Genomic DNA, 19,547 nt, shown 5'->3' with positions numbered 1-19,547 from the left:
GAAGTTTCACAATTCAAAACCAAGTAAATACTTTCTGATTTTCCGAATGAACACTTTGCCTTTCCTGACTGTAGTCATTTCAGCGGAAAGGAGGTAAGATGATTTTCAAAACAAACACTTACCAGCACAGACAAAGCTGTGCAGGCCCATCAATCAAACCCAATCTCCCTAAAAAATTATCAAAAATATGCAATGTTATTTTACTCTTTATGAAAGTGCTATTAGGTGGGCAAAAATGGAGTTTTTTATAATCTTGATGATTGCAAGGTCTTTGCAGCATCACGTGCCGCATATTTGGAGAAAAGGAAAGAAGATACCATTATTTTTTGATTCGTGATGTAATACAGAATTAGAAGTCAAATTGTAAAGTTTTTAGTAAATGACAACGGATCTGTTTGGAAACAAAGGGTGAAGAATATTTAAATTCACATTACTACAACACAGACTTTTTCCTGTTGAAATTTGGTTTTTGCTTTTTGTAACTCTATTTTAAATTGAGCTTCAATTTCAACTGCTCTTGCCTTGCTAGAGAGGCTACTGAAGTGCACAGTGATCTGTGAGCCCATTTGCCGTTCTGAGCCTAATTGCAGTTTATTCTGGTTATCACAAATGCCACCGAGTCAGTCCTTTTATTTCAGATTTAAAATTTGAACCCTGTATTATTACCATCTCTTTTAAAGGAGGTGAAGGTAACGTTTCTATGAAAGCATCCTCAATCAAGTTTCAGGAAGCCATATAAAGATAATTGAAAATTTTTCATGCATAGAACCACTAATAGCCAGGTAGTTTTCTGAATTTTGTTGCTACCGACCTGTGTATTCTGTAGCAGAGGCAACTGATGAAGTTGTAGATGCATTTTCCCAATCTTTTTCTCCATTACGACTACCACAGCGACTTGGAGATAAGAAACCTTCCACAGACTCAGACCTAAACATTAATTTAAAAATCTATTAAAAAAATTTACAATATTCAGCAGAGAAGCCTTGTACTATGAAAGGAAGGCAAACTGTACTAAGGAAGAACACAGTTATTGGAATTGTACACTATAAACTTAAATGCACAATATTTACATAAGAAATTACGTGGTAACTGAGTTCATGTTCTGTATAAATGATTTTGAGTGATGCAAGAAGTTGGTAGTTAAGTAAGGTGGATGGTAGTAAATTTTTGGGCTGTATCTGAGGGATAGAAACCTAATAGATATTCTAGGCTGTGGAATATTACTACTATGTGGTAATTTGGATTACTTTTACATTGGTACTGGCAAAACAATGTTATCTCATAGAGCAAACAAACCAGTTCTTGATAGAATGAGGAATGTGAAGTAAAAACATAGTTAATTTATACTTATCATTACAACAATTTGCAGTGAGAACTGATGCATTTAAGATGGCAAAAATATTTCCTTTCTAATTTCTGTTTTCACATCAGTAACTTCTGGTACTGTAATTCTTCAGGCAGTGTCTGCACTTAAACATGAATAGTTTTGCATTTAAAGGTCTAAGCAAGATTGTCATGTTTTCTTAAATTATTATGAGATACTTCAAGTTTTTTTTTGATTGTGGATACTGCAAAAGCCAGTCAAACTTTCAGCTTGGAAAGAAAGCTTTTCTAAGTGAGAAGAAAGGCACTACTAGCAAAGAATAAGGAAAAAAGGTGGTATTATAATAACATTTATCTGCATGCTAACTTCCAGTAAAATCAGCTATAGATGAAAACTCAATTTATAATACATCCTTCGCCTTTTGTGTTCAGCACCTGTTTGAAGGAGACCTCAGAGATATCACTGAAATTCACTCAGTGTGATCATCAAAAGACAATTCTGATGCAAGGAAGAGGTTAAAGTATAGGTCTGGAAAGATTCTGTCTGTCAACTGTTACTTTCAGCAATTTGTAGTGAATTTTATCATGTTTTAAAAGTCTCAACCCCCTAAATCAAAGCCAAAGCCAGAGGAATTAATTACAAACATGGTACAGCACTGCACAACTGAAACTACATAGATAGGGGTCATCTCCTGTAAAGTCTGCATAGATAACCTACATCATGCCTTTCTAATAGGTAATATAGATGGAAGAAATCCCCCTCTCAGTTAAAATTGATAAAAGATGACAAGAAATGTTAGGATATTTGGATCATTTTGTTAAATTTTCTTACGTGATAACCAGAAAGTTGGTTCTCAAGACGTCAAGGAAATTGAAAACTCAATTGAAACCAGCTGCAGGGATGTCAGAGCTGATAAGTAATGCATCACGGCCATGAAAGCATGACGTGATATCATAATGTGCAATATGCCTTATCAAATACCCTTTCCTAGTTTGCTTTTCTTCCCTATTTCTTTTCTATAGAAAAAAATATTTGAATAGAATTAAATAGTTAGAAATAATAATTTTCCTCTGATATATAATATAGATTTTGTATATAAAAATCAAGAATTTTCTGTTATTTATACCTCTTTTTATTTAATTTTCAGGTGATTTTTATTGCAAAAGAGATTGATGTGTTTGGAGAAGGCCAAAGTCCTAGTGAACATTTAATACTTCCCTGTACAACTGCTAAGGGGTAAAAAACAGAAAAGAAGCTTCTATGTTAAAAAAATAAAAGAAGCTATGTAGCTGCACGTAGCATACAGGTTTAATAAAATATCCACAAGTTGAGACTTAAATCAAGCAGGTAAATTAAAGAGGCTGTGTGAATAGCATTTTGTTTTGACCTCATTTATAGCTGCCCAACTGGTTTACTTGGTAAAATTTTTGAAACAAACGATCATGGCTTTGTTTCCTAATATCTGACTGTGGAAACTATATCAATATCTCAATTCAGGAAAACATACTTGCTATTGGAGTACACAACATATACATGACCTCTGTAAAATTCATGCCAGTTTTACATAGCTGATTATCAAATTTTATTAAATAAAATGGTTATTTTAGCTTTACCTTGGTGTTCTCTTGCCTGACTGCACACTCTCATTGTCCCCTGTATTCAGCGATGCCAATGAAAGACTAGATACTGAAAAAACACGATAAAGCTGTGAACCTGGATAAAAACAAAGTTAAGGCTTATAAACCTATGCAGGTAGTAGAGTCTGTTCATTAGATCCAACACCAGCATCAGAAAGTTGGTAAGAGCTTTTATATACAAGACTCTTACACCCACACATGATATACCTGCATGCATATGCGGCACACTTCATCTAAACACTTGCTGACACCCAGCCATTTGCAGCCACCTGGGATGGTCTCAGAATAAGCATTAATGTGAAGCATGGACATGGAAATATTGGCAGTATGCAAATCATAGAATGCAGTCAAAGTTAGTTAAGTCCTCATGAAAGAGCTTAAGAGAATTTAAAGCTTGAGATGGATTCTTGGAAGGCGTTAAAGGAATACTTTAAATTACACTGGAAGATGGAGGGAAGCAGCTAGAGAAAATGCAGCAGAATAACAAGGCTATACAATGCTCTAACAAAAAGGATCACTGAGCAGTCTTGTTACTTTTTTCTAATTGTAAATTGGCAATACTTCTTCCAGTCATTACTGCAGTTATGTGGTATCTAAAAGAACGGTAAACTGTTCCACATAGTTGAGTGTTACTATGTTCATAAATATACAAGCAGTAGGTAAGCAAAACAGAAAAAAAACCATGAAATATAAAAGTAACTTTTTTTTTTTCTGAATTAAGTGGGAGTTTAAGTAGTCTTACCTTATAATCACCATTTTAACGATCTCTTATCTCCCAACTTTTATTCATTCTTAGCTCTACAGGTGCAAGAAGAAATTAGTGAAGAATACATGGGTGTGCATGAAATTTGCAACACACATTGGTGCTTCCACTGGGTTTTCACACAGTAAACCTTTTTGTTGATATATGCATGCATGCATAGCAGGTGATACTCATCATTTCTATTGGCAGATTTTGCTTTTCAGTTTGGTCACGTGCAGCTTCAATTTAGCACAAGACACTATTAAATGCACGTGCTTGTTAGTACCAAAACCCAAGCTGGTGTTTTAGCATGAACAGACTCTTTTTCCACATGAACATTTGCTACCTGGTGGACCTTTGATTGGTGTCTTAGGTGATTCAATATGATCTCTATGAATAGATTTTGGACGTGGCTTTTTTTGTTTGATTGAGAGGGAACGTGGCTTTATGACAGTATCCATTTCTTCCATAAGCTTCAATTGTTTCCTTCTCATATATTCCTGCTTAATAAATTCTCGCCGTGCTCGTTCATCCTCCTTCTTCTGACGTTCTTCTTCTGTTTTGCGCCTAAAAAAATTATCAAAAGAATTCAGCAGTACACTCTCTCCAAATTAACCGCAGTACAAACTCTCCAAATTAGCTAGCACAGTGAGGACAACCCAGGCATCAGGTTTTCGGAGCTTTGAAGTTCTTGGACATCAGTAAGAGGAGCTTGCTTTTTTTACAGTTTTCAGACAGTTTAAATTTTCCAGGATACTGTTACTAGTAAAATCAAAACCACATTTATTAGCTTGACTGCTGTAACTGAGTGAGCATTGTGTGCATCTGTGCAGGAAGAAGCTCCAAGTGATACGCTCTCCCTCAGAACGTGAAGTGCAGGGCAGGGCAGTGCTCCGAGGAGCCTCGCTCAGGCAGGCAGGGCTTGTAGGCCGAGTCTGAGCTACAGACTAAAGCCACCTGCTGATGGGGCAGGACCAGCTGGCATGTGTCTTCAGCTGGGGTCCACAGCACATCTGGCTCTAGGATTACATATCCTGGATATTAAGATTCAATTTTTTGACATGGAAGTTACACTTTTAACTAAATCAGACATTTTTATATTCACCGTTACTGATTGTTTGGATCAGGACATGCAGTTTTACCTTGTCTCTTCCTTCTTATGTTCTAGTTCTGCTTCCAGCTGCTGCTTTCGAAGCAGAGTCTCTCTTTCCCTTCTCAAACGCTTCTCCAGTAATGCTGCTCGTTTCATTGCCATATCATTTTCCGCCTTTTGATCATCCTAGGAGCCATAATATTTGAAGGAAAAGGACCCCAAAAATATTTAGATCTCCAAATTCAGCAACTGAATTTGCCAAGTCATTAGACACTTAATTCTGTACGCTGAGTTGCAATATCCTAACATACTTTTGCACTATTTGAACTTTTCATAAAGTAATTTTTTCCTTCCTAAATCAAACACAAAATTCAACACTGATATGAGAAAACTTACTAAGTGAAAAATTTCAGCTTAGAGTAAGATTCCACACTGCAAATTTCTGTATTCAGCTTCGGAAGACTCTACAGGTATGGAGATGAAGGTAATTTATCACAAAAAGCAATAAGTATGCAGCATATAGAAGTAACTTCTGCTGATCAAGCCAGGTGTTTTGTTAGAACTGCGGAATGCTTCCAGACAAGCAAGGCAGATCTCAGATACGTGATACAAGATTTTGGGGTATTCCAAGATGGAAATTCAGAATCTTGATGGCTTTTAGTGTCTAGACCCCTCTCTTACAATGTGCATTACAGTTAAAAGCCTGTCTGAATATAACTCTCTAATAAAACAACAGGGAGTGCTCCCAAACACCAACTTCAACATGGAGTATAGGAAGATTATACTTTCTTAGTCCAGACAATAAAGGGAAAAAGGCTCTCCGAAGTACAGCTTGGAAACATTCAGCTTTTTAAAATATGCAGGCTGTTATGTACTTCAAAAACTTTTAGTTAAATTTGGGGTTGGGATGGGGGAGTGAGGGTGAGATGTGAGCATGCTTAATTAAGGTCACCAAAGCTTATGTTAAAAATAAATTTACATTGAGCATGCATCTTCCTCATCAAAAACTCTAAGCACTCTTCCACAGCTATGCATGGAAACGGGTACTCTGGCATGCTCAGAACTGCTGTATGGTATTATCTCACCACTCTTATTATGCCAAATTAATCATCAAGTGCAAAAGATATGCTTGTACATTTAGAGTTGCAGAACCATCTCCTTTGACTTCAGTGGAAAGTCATGACTGAAATCCATATTGGAAGAAGTTCCCTTTCAAAGGAAGCTTATTAGCAAACATACACATCCACTAGTTCTCTTACCTTAAAAAAGAATCCACAACACACTTTCTGGTCATCCTCAAATTGTTCTCTATCACTCTCACCTTCATATTTCTCAACAGATACATCATTTTTTTCTGGTGGCTTCAAATCTGATAGGGAAACTTCAATTAAATTGGCTGTTTTGGGAGCTGGTGTTGGTAAAATTGGCTGGCTTAGCTGATCTTCATTTGGGGTGAGGCAGACAGTTTCTGTGATAGGCTGAGACAATACTTCAGAAACATTAGATTCAATAGGCTTAATGGCCTTTTCCTCCAACTTCTGTTCACATTGTTTCAGCAATTTTGGTCCTTCTTCTTTTGCTACCTCTTCTGTAGGCTTGACTTCTTTCACAAGATTTCCCCTTAACTGAGGTTCACCTATATGTTCACCATCATCTCCAAAGCAAACAAATGATCTAGTCTGAATGGGAACCTGACTTGGAGAAAATCTCCTCAAACGGGGAAGACTATCCACAGACCGTGGGGCAGTCAAGGTACGATTTAGAGGTGTTATTTTCAGTTCATTTGGCCTAGGAGTCCTTTGCATTTTCATGTGAAAAGAGGCGTTCTTCCTGTTGGAAGACTGTGGAGATTGATGTGTACAGCGAGGAGATTCCTGTGAGAAAGGTGCAATGGGAGATGGAGTTCCCATTTGCCTTGATGAAGACTTGAAATCCCGAATCTGCTTCTGAGGAGAAGGCTGAGGAGGAGAAATAACCCAAGCCTGTTGCTCTCTCATCTGCATCAACATCTCCTGTTGAAGGGAGAGACGTTGCATTTCTTGTTGTAGAAAGTGTAGGGAAGAGTTTAGTTTTTCAATAGATTTTGTATATTCTAAGATATCTCCTTCATTAAAATTTTCTTCTGAGGGGCTTGCTAAATTCCATTGCTTTTCAGCATCCATAGGAGTAGCAGGAGATTTTAGCCATTTGCTATGAGAATTTTCAGGGTTTTCTTTTATTAGTTCTGAAGTCTTACTAGTTTGTTCATCTGATTTTTGAGTTTCTTTTTCTTTCAACCGACTACTGTCAGTGAATACCTTTTCATCTTCAGCTCCTGCTGCTTCTTCTCGCAGAGGTGATACTCCATCACCTCTCTTTTTTACAACATTAAGAAATGCTGTTCTTCCCATTTTCTGCCGCTGCTTTGTGAATGCAGCTTCAACTTTCTTCTTCTGTGCTTCAATGGCTCGCCTCTTTTCCTCTAGCTTCATTCTGAGATGTACCATTTCAGAAGCCAGTAACTGTGTAGTGTCTCGTCCTTGAGGAACAGATGCCTCCTCGGGAATATGAGTCCAAGCAACCACATGAGGGATGTTCAGCTCAGAACCTTCTGGTGTGGTTTTCTGAGAACTGCTTCCACTGCTTCTGCTATCTGTGTGATTCAACTTCCTGAATTTCTGCTCTGCAAAGCTAGTCATTTTAACCCCCGAACTTGAAGAAGCACTGCTTCCTGCCTGTGATTTAGTACTTACTGAGCTGGGACAGGGACTTAATTGATCTCTGTGATTGCTAGCTCTCATGTCATAATCCTGAAGAAATTTAGATGGTTCTTCCATGTCAGAGTCCATGCTTACGGTATAATCTCTCAGAGAAGAATCCTCATCCATCGTCTCTGGAATATCTTCCGAAGGAACATGTATTCCGGTATCTACTTCTGTATTGTCAGTCACAGGACTCAGAGCACCTTTTGTGTCTGTAATTATATCGGGTGTAGACTGATTTGGTTTAATGTTTGAATTCAGGATGCTAATTTCCTGATTGTGAAGAAAGAACCCATTTGTAATTTGGTCTGGTTGGATAACTCTGGGAGATTTTTCAGTGTCATGAATTATCTGCAAAGCCTCTTCAATGCTTGGTGTCTCAATCTGATTGCCAAAATCATCCAGAACTGCCCTGTTTTGCAGAGCTCCATTTGGAAACCTGTAATGGCTGCTCTCATTGGCGTTTTTTTGATTTGTGTTAAGAGACTGACTGACTTTTGTGTCTTTATGAGCCATCATCTCCTTTTCTTCTTCAATATCTTGATTTTCCTCTTCTCCATTTACTGGTTTGAAGGACAGATTTTTTCTAATATGTTTTGGCATGCGGTTGATGTTTAGTGTAAGGCCTTCATTGCTCACAGATCTAGTAATTCCTCTGTTTGGAGTAGATACTGGAATGCTTTTTTCTTTGTCAAAAGAAATGTCAAATGAAACTCCATGTAATGATGACCTAATAGAGATTAGAATAAAGGAAATAACCGAGCAACTCATGATTAATAATAATGAAATATTCACATTTGGGTTTTAAATTAGTTTAAGATTGTAGTATTAAAGGCACTGGTAGGTATACTGTATTTTGCCTAGCTTCAAATAATAATAAATATATATATGTATTAACTAATTAGATAGAAATAAAAATGCACAATAAAACAGATTATAACAACATTTTCTTCAGAGGTAGCCAATGCTTTTTATTACTTTGGAATAAAATCTAGGCATTTTAGGAATATAGGAATTGCCATAGTAGATCAGAAGGAAGGTGTGAAGAGACACACAATTTATACTTACTGAATAACCCACCTGTGTAACTCTTAACATTTTAACTTTAGTTTACACCCTACAGATTAAGAGTTTACGACCAGTCTAACTAAAAACCAAAACATTCAGCCTGATTGTTCTTACTATCCACAAAATAATAGAAGTTTAAATACTACCCTTACTACTTTTAGTTGATTGCAATGAGTAAATGTGAACATATTTAATGCTAACAATTCAAATATCTCAAATATACCTAATTTCAATAGATGATTTATTTCTGAAGTTTGTTTTCAATTACCTAGTTCTTAATCCATGATATGGTTTTCGCTTTCTACTTTGCAAGTCACTTACAGGAACTCTTACTATAGGATTCTGAAAATCCAAACTACAATGGAGCATATTACTATTTATGACAAATAATAATTTTTTAACCAACTCATACAGTAAGAAAACTCACCTTTTTTCTTTGGGCCATGTCCCTACATACCCATCTACATAAGACATTGACGTGGACCTTCTGATGACTCCTAAGTGAAATTAAAATAGAACCCAAGGTAACTGCTATGAAAAATTATTTTAACATAACATTCTGTTGCTTTAACAAATTAGTTTGCTTCACTACTTAGAACACTGCAATAAGCAAAAAAACTTTTTATATTGAGAATACAAGTAGAGCAACTGAGTCAATTTCATCCTGAATATGTATTATACCCCTCGTACATCAAAGAATTTACTGTTGAGTAAAATATATTACAAATACTACTAAAATATACTACAAATGCTTGTTGTAAGCCACATTCCACATAATCAAAACAGAAGTCAAATTAAAAATATACACACGGCGTACAAACACAAACCTCCCATTCGTACATTTTATAAATTACATAACTCATTCATTAGCCTTTCCTGTAAAGCTCTCCTAGTAATTTCTGCATAAATAATTTTTGAATAAATATAAGCAAGATAGCAATTCACTCAGAAGACGAAACCTTGTCTCATTGCCTCTTTCACCCATTTGTAAATTGTTACCTGGAACAGATGAATAAGGCTGCTGGGGTGTATGCAGCTGGTGAGATGGTGCGTAAGTTGGACTTTCCAGTCTATAAAGCAAGAGACATGAACAAGCAATACATCAAAAGCCATGTTACAAAAGGGCAACCAGGCTTCATGTCGTGGGCTAACACAAAAACAGTTTTTATTTTTTTTTTGTGACAGTGAAGAAAGTGAGGTGTAATTCTTTTCTTGAAATATTAACTTATTCACTAAAAAGAGAACACTTATTACCTTTAACTGGACCTAATGCAGGTACACCAAAAAATTAAAAGGGTATTTATCCTACACATAAGCAGCCACAGAGCAGCATTAGTTTTGTTAACATACTTGCGTCCTGATTTATTTCATGTAAATGTCATTATTAGAAGGTTCTAATTTTTAGCAAAAACCACAAACATGAACAAAATGAGGCAGTTCCTACTGGCTCAAAAGTGAGTGACTTCAGCTAATATCACATACTTTTCATGCATCTCTTTTTCAGTTGTTTAGTCTAAAGCTTCTACTTTGTGTCTGAACTGCAGTATGCACTAGAAGTGGATAAAGGAGATTCTGTGATAGACATGACTTCATAAATACAACAAAATATATTTGCTACTAAAACAGTAATTACAAAGAATTCCTCTGTTTCTACTTGCAACAGATAATTTTTTTTTGGTTCATAGAGAAGGTCTGTAATAGACAAACTGTTAATCTACAGCAGGATTAACATAATTTAATGTTTTCATCAAGGTGTTTCTTCAGGATCAGAACAAAGACTTATGCATAAAGACGCATGCATTTGTATGTAAAGCACTTGTAAAGAAGACAGACTTCAAAACCACACTGGATTAAATCTTTTCTTGTTTTGAATTTTGTTCACCAAGTTGAAGAGCACACTCCCAAACTCCTTTTTTTTAAATTGGTAATTTAAAAAATATTTGTTCGGTGCTGTTAGAGTTTATACCCAGTATCCTGTAGAAATGTTTCTAAATAATATTTGTGTGAGAGATATTCACATCAATTTAAGAAAAACATCACTGTTTTACAGTCTACAAAAACATGTCATAAGTATATATGTAATTATTCAGAATAGGTTCTCATAAATTCCTGATTTTTTGTGTTAATAAGACTACGCGCTAGCTACATGATGTATCTGTTTTAAATGGCATTTGAGATTTCTGTGAAATTTTAAAAACCATAATGTCTGTAAGTTATCCTAAAAGAAAAGCATGCTTTCAAATTTTCATCCAGCACCCTGTGAAAATTTGCTGTCACAAAGAGAATCTATACACTTCATTTTCCCTCAAGAAAGGACTGATTTTGGCACCATGACTGTGGTTCCATGGCAACCTCAGACACTGTAACTGCTTGCTGCTACAGTCCCACTCCCTCCTCTGCGCTGGAACTGGCTCTCCCTCCGATCCTCTGAGTCATTTCAACAAGATAAGGCAACAGAAAAACATTCACTTTTTACGACTGGGTTAGTTTTTTCTGTCTTTGTGCACTGAAATGACAATGTCAGATGCTCAAGGGGGCAGGAGTGTGCAGCCAGGACAAAGAGAAAGGCCAGGAACACGACATCCTGCAGTCAGGTCTCCTGCCAGGGAACCTGCAGCCTGCGTGTTGGATTTCTACCTTCAGAGGTAACTTCTTAGGCCCCTCCTTTGTCCTACAATGCAGTGAAGTATCATCAAGTTGGATGAAGTATACTGTTTTATGAGGAAAGATACGTCTCTTTCTATTACTCACGGATTGCTGTCATAATACTCCAACACAAAGCCATATCCATCGCTTGCGGAGACACTAAGAGTGTTGTGATGAACTAGTACAATATGTAATCCACCACCCATAAGGAGTTCACAATGATTTTTACTTTATCTCAGAAGATATGTCAGGAAACATGAGCGATATTACAAAACACGTTGGTGGCAACGTACAGACTCGATAGTTTAATTTGGAAATGTAATGGCACTAAGAAACATAAAGGCTTTTCCAAGTATTTATGAATTGAATTTAGATGCTTGATCATAAAACTTCCAATCAGTTCTCATCTGTTTTGAGGCCAAAACCATCTGCACAGACAAAAAGTACACATTTGGATAAAAGGTAGATTTATTTGGATGAAAAAGATAGTATGTTACTGACAGAATTTGTAAGAGCAGGGATAAATGCATGGCTAATAGCTTCAGCTGTGGGGATTTTTTTTTTTTTTTTTTCACAGCCAAAGCTACATTTAGACTTCTCTTGTGGTGTCCAGTACTCATCTACTAACTTTCTTTACATTTAAAGAAAATTTCTATAGTAATGACTACAGCACAAGAATAAGTATGGCACAGAACTCTGTGTTTCTTTAATTTGTTTTTAAGTGTAACTGATATATGATTTACTATCTTCATAAAACTTCTAAAAATAAGTCACTGAAGTTTTGTACATGAAGGGCCTAAAAGGGGGACATCTGGTTGGAAGCCACATACAAAATAGAGATTTTACCACAAACCTTTCTTTGCTCTGTGGGACAGTTATAGCTACAAGCCCTTTGTTCGACTGCTTGCAATGACTGTGCAAGATGTGAACAGCCTTGGGAAGCCCTGTTCCAAGAGACATTCAAAACTACTGTTTCTTTTCTCCTGGTTTATGTGCTCAGTTTACAGTAAAATAACTTCATTGTCTACAAGGGAAACACTTCAGATACACACAGGAAACAGATTCAGAATCACAGCATTTAATGGTAGTAAGAAATATTACACCTTGATTAAACTCTGCACAGATTCCTAAATACTAAGAAAAGAAAACTCCCCAAATCAACCAAACCCACCCTCCTCCCCCATCCCAAAAACCCCATCCAAAAACAACAAAGAAGGCTGAACAGGATTAGCTGGGCTGGCAACCAACAATTTGCTGAATATCCCATTAAAATGGTAATTTTATTTTTCTCTTCTGTGTTAGTTCAGACACAACCAATAGACCTTTGTCCCCAAATTATAAATATAATGCAATGCCACCCTTATCCACTACGTTCAGATCAGATCACTTGAAAGGCTTTCTTTACCCTGCCAAAAGAAAGATTAAAAAGGAGGCCTAATGTGTGATTTTTGCCTCTTATCATAGAATCATAGATTCATTTAGGTTGGAAAAGACCTTTAAGATCATCGAGTCCTACTGTTAACCTAGCACTGCCAAGTCCACCACTAAATTGCATCCCTCAGTGCCACGTCGACACATCTTTTAAATACCTCCGGGGATGGTGCCTCAACCACTTCCCTGGGCAGCCTGTTCCAATCCTTGAAAAACCTTTCGGTGAAGAAATTTTTTTCCTAATATCCAAACTAAGCTTCCCCTGGTGCAACATGAGGCCATTTCCTCTTGCACTGTTGCTTGTTACTTGGGGAAGAGACTGACACCCACCTCGCTACAACCTCCTTTCAGGTAGTTGTAGAGAGCGATGAGGTCTCTCCTAAGAAATGAATCAAATGCTTGATCAGCTAGAGAACACAACAGAAACAGGATGTATTTATATTGCTTCCAAATCTGTAATAATACTAAAAATAATTTTTCACATATGTTTACAAAAAAATACAAACAATGCAAAACATACTTAATAAAGCAGTTGGATTTCCATTCTTGATGCTCACAAGAAGCACTGAAAGTGCATCATAGCATAAATATTTTGTTTTACCTATTTGACCTTCATGGTACTTAAGAAACATAATCAGACCAAACTAAAACCACCACTCAGCGGATTCCTTGCTGTTGTCTTAATTTTACTTTTTTTACTTTTTTTGGAAAATTTGCTGTGAATTCCAGAAAAATAGCTCTTTCAGAGCAGACTTGTTTGGCAGCACCACATGAAACTGAAGAGTACAAGGCCGCATGACACTTCTCTGCTGAACTGTAAGGGTTGTTTTGGGAACTGGTAAGACAACAGCATGCTGTCCAAGTGGCAAACATGAACATGTTGCCTGCCACGCAACGGGACGGTGGGGGAAAGAGGTGAAACTATGGGATCTTCCACAAAATTCTACAGATTATATTTGGTAACTCAAGCCTTGAGCATTGCAAAAAGGCAACAAAGCTAAGTAGAAAACTGTGATTGATTTTGAATAGGAAGATTGTGAAACAGTACTAGTGATTCTCTGACATTACCTGGCTACGAAGTCAGAATCAGATGGGCTATCCACATAATTTCTTCTGTTAGCATTCAAGCTGTGAGCAGAAGCTGCATCTTTTGCAGGTACAGCTGCCAGGAAGAACAAAGCCAAAGTTATTATATTGTAGTATTAAGTTAAAATCCGTAATAGAAAAGCTGTCTTAACTCATCTGAAGTAATGATTTCCACAGATTTAAAGATTTTTCATTGGTCTCATTATTTAGATTAAGACCCAGTCACTTCCTTTCAGCTTTACCTCCTCCAAAGTTCCCACATTAGCACCAATTAAGGGAACGGACGATGACAAAAATTAATAGAAAAGGCAAGATAAGAAATAATAAAGAAAAAAAAAAAACAAACTGAAAAGTACCCACAAAATTTAAAGCAAGGAATTGTTTTAACAAAAATATTATTCCTCTCTAAGGAATTTTCTTAACAATTTTTTTTTCCCAAAACCTTTAGACTGACTTTTCAGCTAGATAATAGTATTTGGTCATATCCCAGATTAGTGAGCAGTATTTAAAAGATTTAAATCAGATTTGTATGTGCTATAAAGCATATAAATGAAAAAAAGATACACAGGCCGCTCAATTAAAATCTCTTCCTAGCTCTTGGAAAGACAATCACAGCATTATACCATGACTCTGTACTCATTAACAGATCTCAAGATCTACCCAAAATGTCGATTTTTAAATCTGAGAATTTACTGATGGGAGACTGTGTCTTTGCACCCAGGTACAAAATGCAATTTTACAATTAACTATCTGTCCACTTTCCTCAGATTTATGTTCCTTTCTCTTGGTATCTTCTCCTCAATTCTTCAAGCTAAATTCTGTTCTTGGCTCCTTATTATGTTTGTAATCCCTTTATTGTTTGTAATCCCTTATTATGTTTGTAAATTATGAGCATAAATGGATTCCAAGCTTGTTTAGGTCAGGAAAATTTACAAGTGATTATACCACAACAATTTAAATGAGTTTTTGGTAATATACAACAAAATCTAATGAGATGAAGATTAACACAAGGAAAGAATACTTTGCTCCTTCTTTAAGAGGGCTGTATGCCAACAAACCCTGTTAACTAAAATATTCACTGTATTTGTGAACACAATGGCACTCTGTACACGTACATATTAAAAACATGCATATTAAAACCGATCATTAATATATTTACCCTGGGGATGCACAACAACACGAGGTTGTACAAATGATGGCTTCACCACTTCAAACCACCAGAACAATTCTGCCATGAAGACCATGTAGTTGCTCTACAAAAACAAACAAAAACCAAAACAGAACAAAGAAATTTATGTTAGAACACAAGCCTGCAAATAGATTAAGCAGCATTCGGAACAGTCCTCTGCATTTCAACCAGTTTACAATCTCTCCTCTACTGATTTATTAGAAAATTAGATCAGTAAGACTGATCTGTAGCACCAAATACCTAATACACATAACTTGACCAGACTGTAACAGTTTAGGTTGAAATGTGTTATAATAAGCATATGCTCAGGCCTAATATCTTGCAGATAGGGCAGAGAGGTACAAGATGGGTGGAAAATGTGTGTTAAACAGACTAGCCATTTCTGTAAAACACGGTAGTGAAAACCCCATTGTTTTGCCACCCTAGGCAATAAAATTTTCAGAGCTTTTTAACATGAAAAACTCTGGTAGTCCTTAGATTTAGTATAGGAATTTTGAATCTTATTTAGGTTTGTGTCAAATATGTGCTTTTTGCTACATTTGTGAGGATCTACCCAAATTTAAAGTCCCTACTGCAAAATAAAACCTAGCAGCAGCTTTTGTTCAATGCAGGTTAGAACAAGGTTTTAGATCCAAAGATGTATGCGCAGTTAACACATTGTCGATATATCTCCCTGCTGCATTTTCCCATTACACAGCTATGAAACACAAAAGTATGCAAGGCATCAGATTTAACACAAGTGAAAACACAGGTAGAAAGGAAGAAACAATTGGTGACATGAACTGCAACAACAACAAAAAAATCAGTAGAGGGGAAAACCAGGCAGAAGCAGTTGCAGCAGTTTCTGCTGCAAGAACATATAATAAGGAGTGCAAAAGACCAGAAGGCTTGTTGACTGTGAAGGCTGAAGAGTTCAGAGGCCAAATGATCATTGTCCTAAGGTGCTACGTCCATCTGTTTCAGTGCTACTTCCTATCCAGAAATACCAACTGAGTAAGATCAACAAGCATCCAGGCCTGAGCTGGCTCAAGCAGGGGCACAGACGCGTGTCATCAGTCTTACCAAGTCTGAAAAGGTAAACAATACAAACCTCTACTTAGGCATTAAATTGGGAAACCATAATTAAACAGCTTTTTTAAACCAGTTTGTTTAACAAGGTCTTTCTCCGATAAAACCCAATACTGTCTAGCTAACAAGACTTACAAAAGCAAGTGTCCTTCGTCACTTTTTTTACATCATTAACGCTTAATTACAAATATCTGCTTTATTTTCTCCAATTTATGTTATTTTCATTTAACATTTCACACAGCTTAAATGGGAAAATATAAATTCACAAACTTACTGGTTTAATATTTATAAAATAACAACAACAACAAGAGCACTTGCAACTTATAAACTGATGTTGAAACCCAGAAACACATTTCCATGTGATCTTACTTAATAAAAAAGCTTTCAATATTTGGTCCTATAAAACTTCCTGTACTTGAGAAAATGAGTGTTTTTACACTAAACTATCGGACACTAACTCTCTTTTTATTCTTCTTTGAGAATGAAACTAGTCTCTCAGGGAAAGTGGGAATTTATTCATTTGCTTCAGAGAAGAGTTTCAAAGGAAAGCAACGTCTCTTCTAAGTTTTGTGGTAACCCAAAGAAACCAGAGCTGATCTAGAAAAAAGGAAACAATTACATACTTTTTCCCCCCCCTTCTTTTTTATTTTAAACAAAGATAGGGAAAAAACTGCTTGTAAATAAAGGATGTAAGCTGAGTACATAATGTTACATGCTATGGGACAGAATCATTAAACCCATTCACAATAAAAGCCACGGCTAGCCCTGGTCTCCTCTACTTGTTTTGGCTCCTGCCACTGCCAAACTGTTGTGGGAAAGGGTATACAGTGCCAGCCGGACCTTTGGTTTGATCAAGGACAGCTGCTACTTTGTTATTTAGAATGGAGTCAGCTTCTACATTTTCTATACGACTGAAGATGGTCTTCGGTACAGACTTTGCTATCACAGATATTAATAGAGCAATCTTCATACACATGAAACAGTCTCATTAGCAGAACATGGAACATTTCTCTAATTTCCAGCCCTTTATTAGCAATAAGGCCTTCCTTTGCCTCCAATAAAACCTTGCTGCAGATTAAGAATTGCACTTGTACTCCTTCAATAAATGCATATGATCTTTAAAAACTACTTCAACTTACAAATAGTTTACTCACTCAATTTCACAGAACTTTGTAGGAAAGAGATCTACATATCCACCTATATGTTATTTCTTATCTGAAGGATTTTAGAAAAATGAGGGGTATTAAATACCAGCTAATAAATTGCAAAGTTATAAGAGTGTAGCAAATGATTTTGCTGACAGTTATTTAACAAAAATCAGACAAATTCCATAAATGTAAAACCTATGGTACATGGTTTCTATTTTAACTTTTTCTTTGTCCAATGAAAAAAAGGTTTTGGTTGATTCAGGCATATATGGCTGCAAAGTCTGTAAGTCTTCTGTTGTCAGTTCATCAGCTAGAGAAAGAAAATCTAAGCAGAAAGATGAAGCTTTTTCTGATCCAATAGGAAAGAGAAGAAAACTGCTTTCTATTCTGTGATGGACCCATTAACTTTCCACTGCATAACTACATGAATAGGCAAGATTGCTCACATTCAGACTGCTCACATTCAATGTTCAGCTGTGTATTTGAGCATACCTGGTATATACCCACAGAGGATGTACTCAAATTAAAAACTGTATCCAGACTATGTAAGACTTCCGTTTAAGACTTGACAGTTTCGCTATGTTTTCAGTCCTTCAAATGTCCAATTTAATTGTTGCATTAGTAATTCTGTTGCCTTAAAGATGCGTAACTCATATCCTGGAGTGTGAGTAAACATTTGACAAAAATTCTAAATAAAATCTCATCTTATTTCAGAAACAAACCACAGGCATTAGGTGTAAAAACATCTTTTTAAAAATAAACATTTACAACAAAAACTTGTTTAATAATGGATGAGATTACCTCAATTCTGTATCAGTAAATTTGAAAACATAATTTTAAATATCTACTTTACACTTTTGATTCCGAGTTATTTTTCCTGAATATTTCTAATGCAGATAAGCCTTTACTCCAGGAAAGCAATACTCTTAGCCTGAAAGGTGCTCATACACTTCAGTATACGGCGAAGGGATGAGCCCGATGTTGCCAATAGTTATTACATACAAGTTATAAACAGACCAGGAAAAACCCCTGTTCCCTGCTTATTCAGCATAACAGAAGTGAATGAGGAAGAGTTCACAGCAAGATCTTTTCCATTCAAATAACATGTTAAGCATAGCATTTTGGTATCACACACTGATTTCATTAGGAAGCAATATTCATAAAGAAAACAAAAATCAGATGTACTTCTCAGACGAAGTACAAATTTTAATACTACAATTTTTACAATTATTCTCTTAACTCTCCCACCTCCCCTTGCCTTCCCTCAAATTTTTACATTTTAAACTTGATTTTTTTAATACAAAAAATGAATTATAAAATGTTCTAATCATAGCTTTGTCCCCCGTATGAAATAATAGTTTATTTAAAAACTCAAATTTTTTATGTTTGTGTTAATATGCTGCATTTAAATCATGTCTATTTTATGAAGGACTCAGATATTCCTTCTGAGAATATCTTCTATGCAGTCCTGAGCTACTGCAGGAGAGCTTGTTTTTCCCAAATCACCAAAGCAGTATTTACTGAAGTAAAAATGAAACTGTTGGCTGCACAGCCCTCTTAGAACTGAGGCTACTTTGGATGTTTAATGGTGAAACATCATGATGGAAACTGCATTTTCTCACAAGTCACTTTTAGTCAGAAAGAGATGTAATAATAATGATCAAAGGGGAAAACTGATGATCAGTTATTTAATTTTTTTTGGAAAAACTAACTGTGGGGCTGTGGTAATCCTGCTACCCAGGGCTAGAAATAATGTAGATATTATTTCCACAGATTTTGCCCTGATTATGCCAAAAAAATGTCTAATAGCTCATCACATGTTTATCACATGCACTTACACACAAAAATATTCAGAAGCATAACAGTATTTTAATAGTACTAAAAAATAACTAGGCTCTGAGCAGTTCAGAATGGCCCAAAACCACTGAACAGCAGATGGCAGACTTGCAGCTTCACAGATGCTTTGTTTTGCTCAACATTCTGATTTAGATTTTCCAATTTGATGTTTGCAGACTGTTCATGAGTTGTATGTAGTCAGCTGTACTACTGCTTACATTTTATCTATTGCATCTTCTGATACTGTACAATAAAATCATTCGCTTTAAGAGGTTGTAGAAGATTATCTTTCAGAAAAAAAAAAATCCCATGGTCTGAGTATAAAGTCTGAAGTCATTACTTGTTTCTGTATCGAAGGAAGATATAAACTGGCTTGGTTTATAAAATTTTACACAAAAAACAATTATTTTCTTTAATATCTCTATTCCCCTTCCACAATTTTAAAATCACAATTACTTTAAAAATCAAATTAGCTAACAGAAATAGTACATCCAATCTTGACACTTTAAATTATATCCTTCTACTACTTATAGGTTAT

At 35.9% G+C, this 19,547-nt stretch overlaps 1 protein-coding gene across 5 annotated transcripts in view; it reads right to left on the bottom strand.

Annotated features, from left to right (window-relative positions):
* Positions 1 to 19,547, bottom strand: part of CAMSAP2 (calmodulin regulated spectrin associated protein family member 2) — an 88,801-nt gene that overhangs the window by 5,823 nt on the left and 63,431 nt on the right. For 3 of the 5 annotated variants that reach the window (XM_033000488.2, XM_033000490.2, XM_033000491.2), the window contains 9 exons: positions 14,928 to 15,021; positions 13,751 to 13,844; positions 9,605 to 9,675; positions 9,033 to 9,102; positions 6,056 to 8,267; positions 4,846 to 4,982; positions 4,050 to 4,270; positions 2,938 to 3,037; positions 812 to 927 (listed from right to left, as the gene is read on the bottom strand). In XM_033000488.2, the coding sequence (XP_032856379.1) occupies positions 812 to 927; positions 2,938 to 3,037; positions 4,050 to 4,270; positions 4,846 to 4,982; positions 6,056 to 8,267; positions 9,033 to 9,102; positions 9,605 to 9,675; positions 13,751 to 13,844; positions 14,928 to 15,021 (3,115 nt within the window). The remainder of the gene's footprint in view (positions 1 to 811; positions 928 to 2,937; positions 3,038 to 4,049; positions 4,271 to 4,845; positions 4,983 to 6,055; positions 8,268 to 9,032; positions 9,103 to 9,604; positions 9,676 to 13,750; positions 13,845 to 14,927; positions 15,022 to 19,547) is intronic. The other 2 variants (XM_033000489.2, XM_033000492.2) reach the window with 1 other exon arrangement.

This window comes from Tyto alba, unplaced genomic scaffold (genome assembly GCF_018691265.1).
Source record: "Tyto alba isolate M040663 unplaced genomic scaffold, T.alba_DEE_v4.0 Super-Scaffold_1000006, whole genome shotgun sequence".
Lineage (NCBI taxonomy): Eukaryota > Metazoa > Chordata > Aves > Strigiformes > Tytonidae > Tyto > Tyto alba.
Note: the sequence above shows the minus strand (reverse complement) of the source record. Positions and strands in the feature narration are given on the sequence as shown.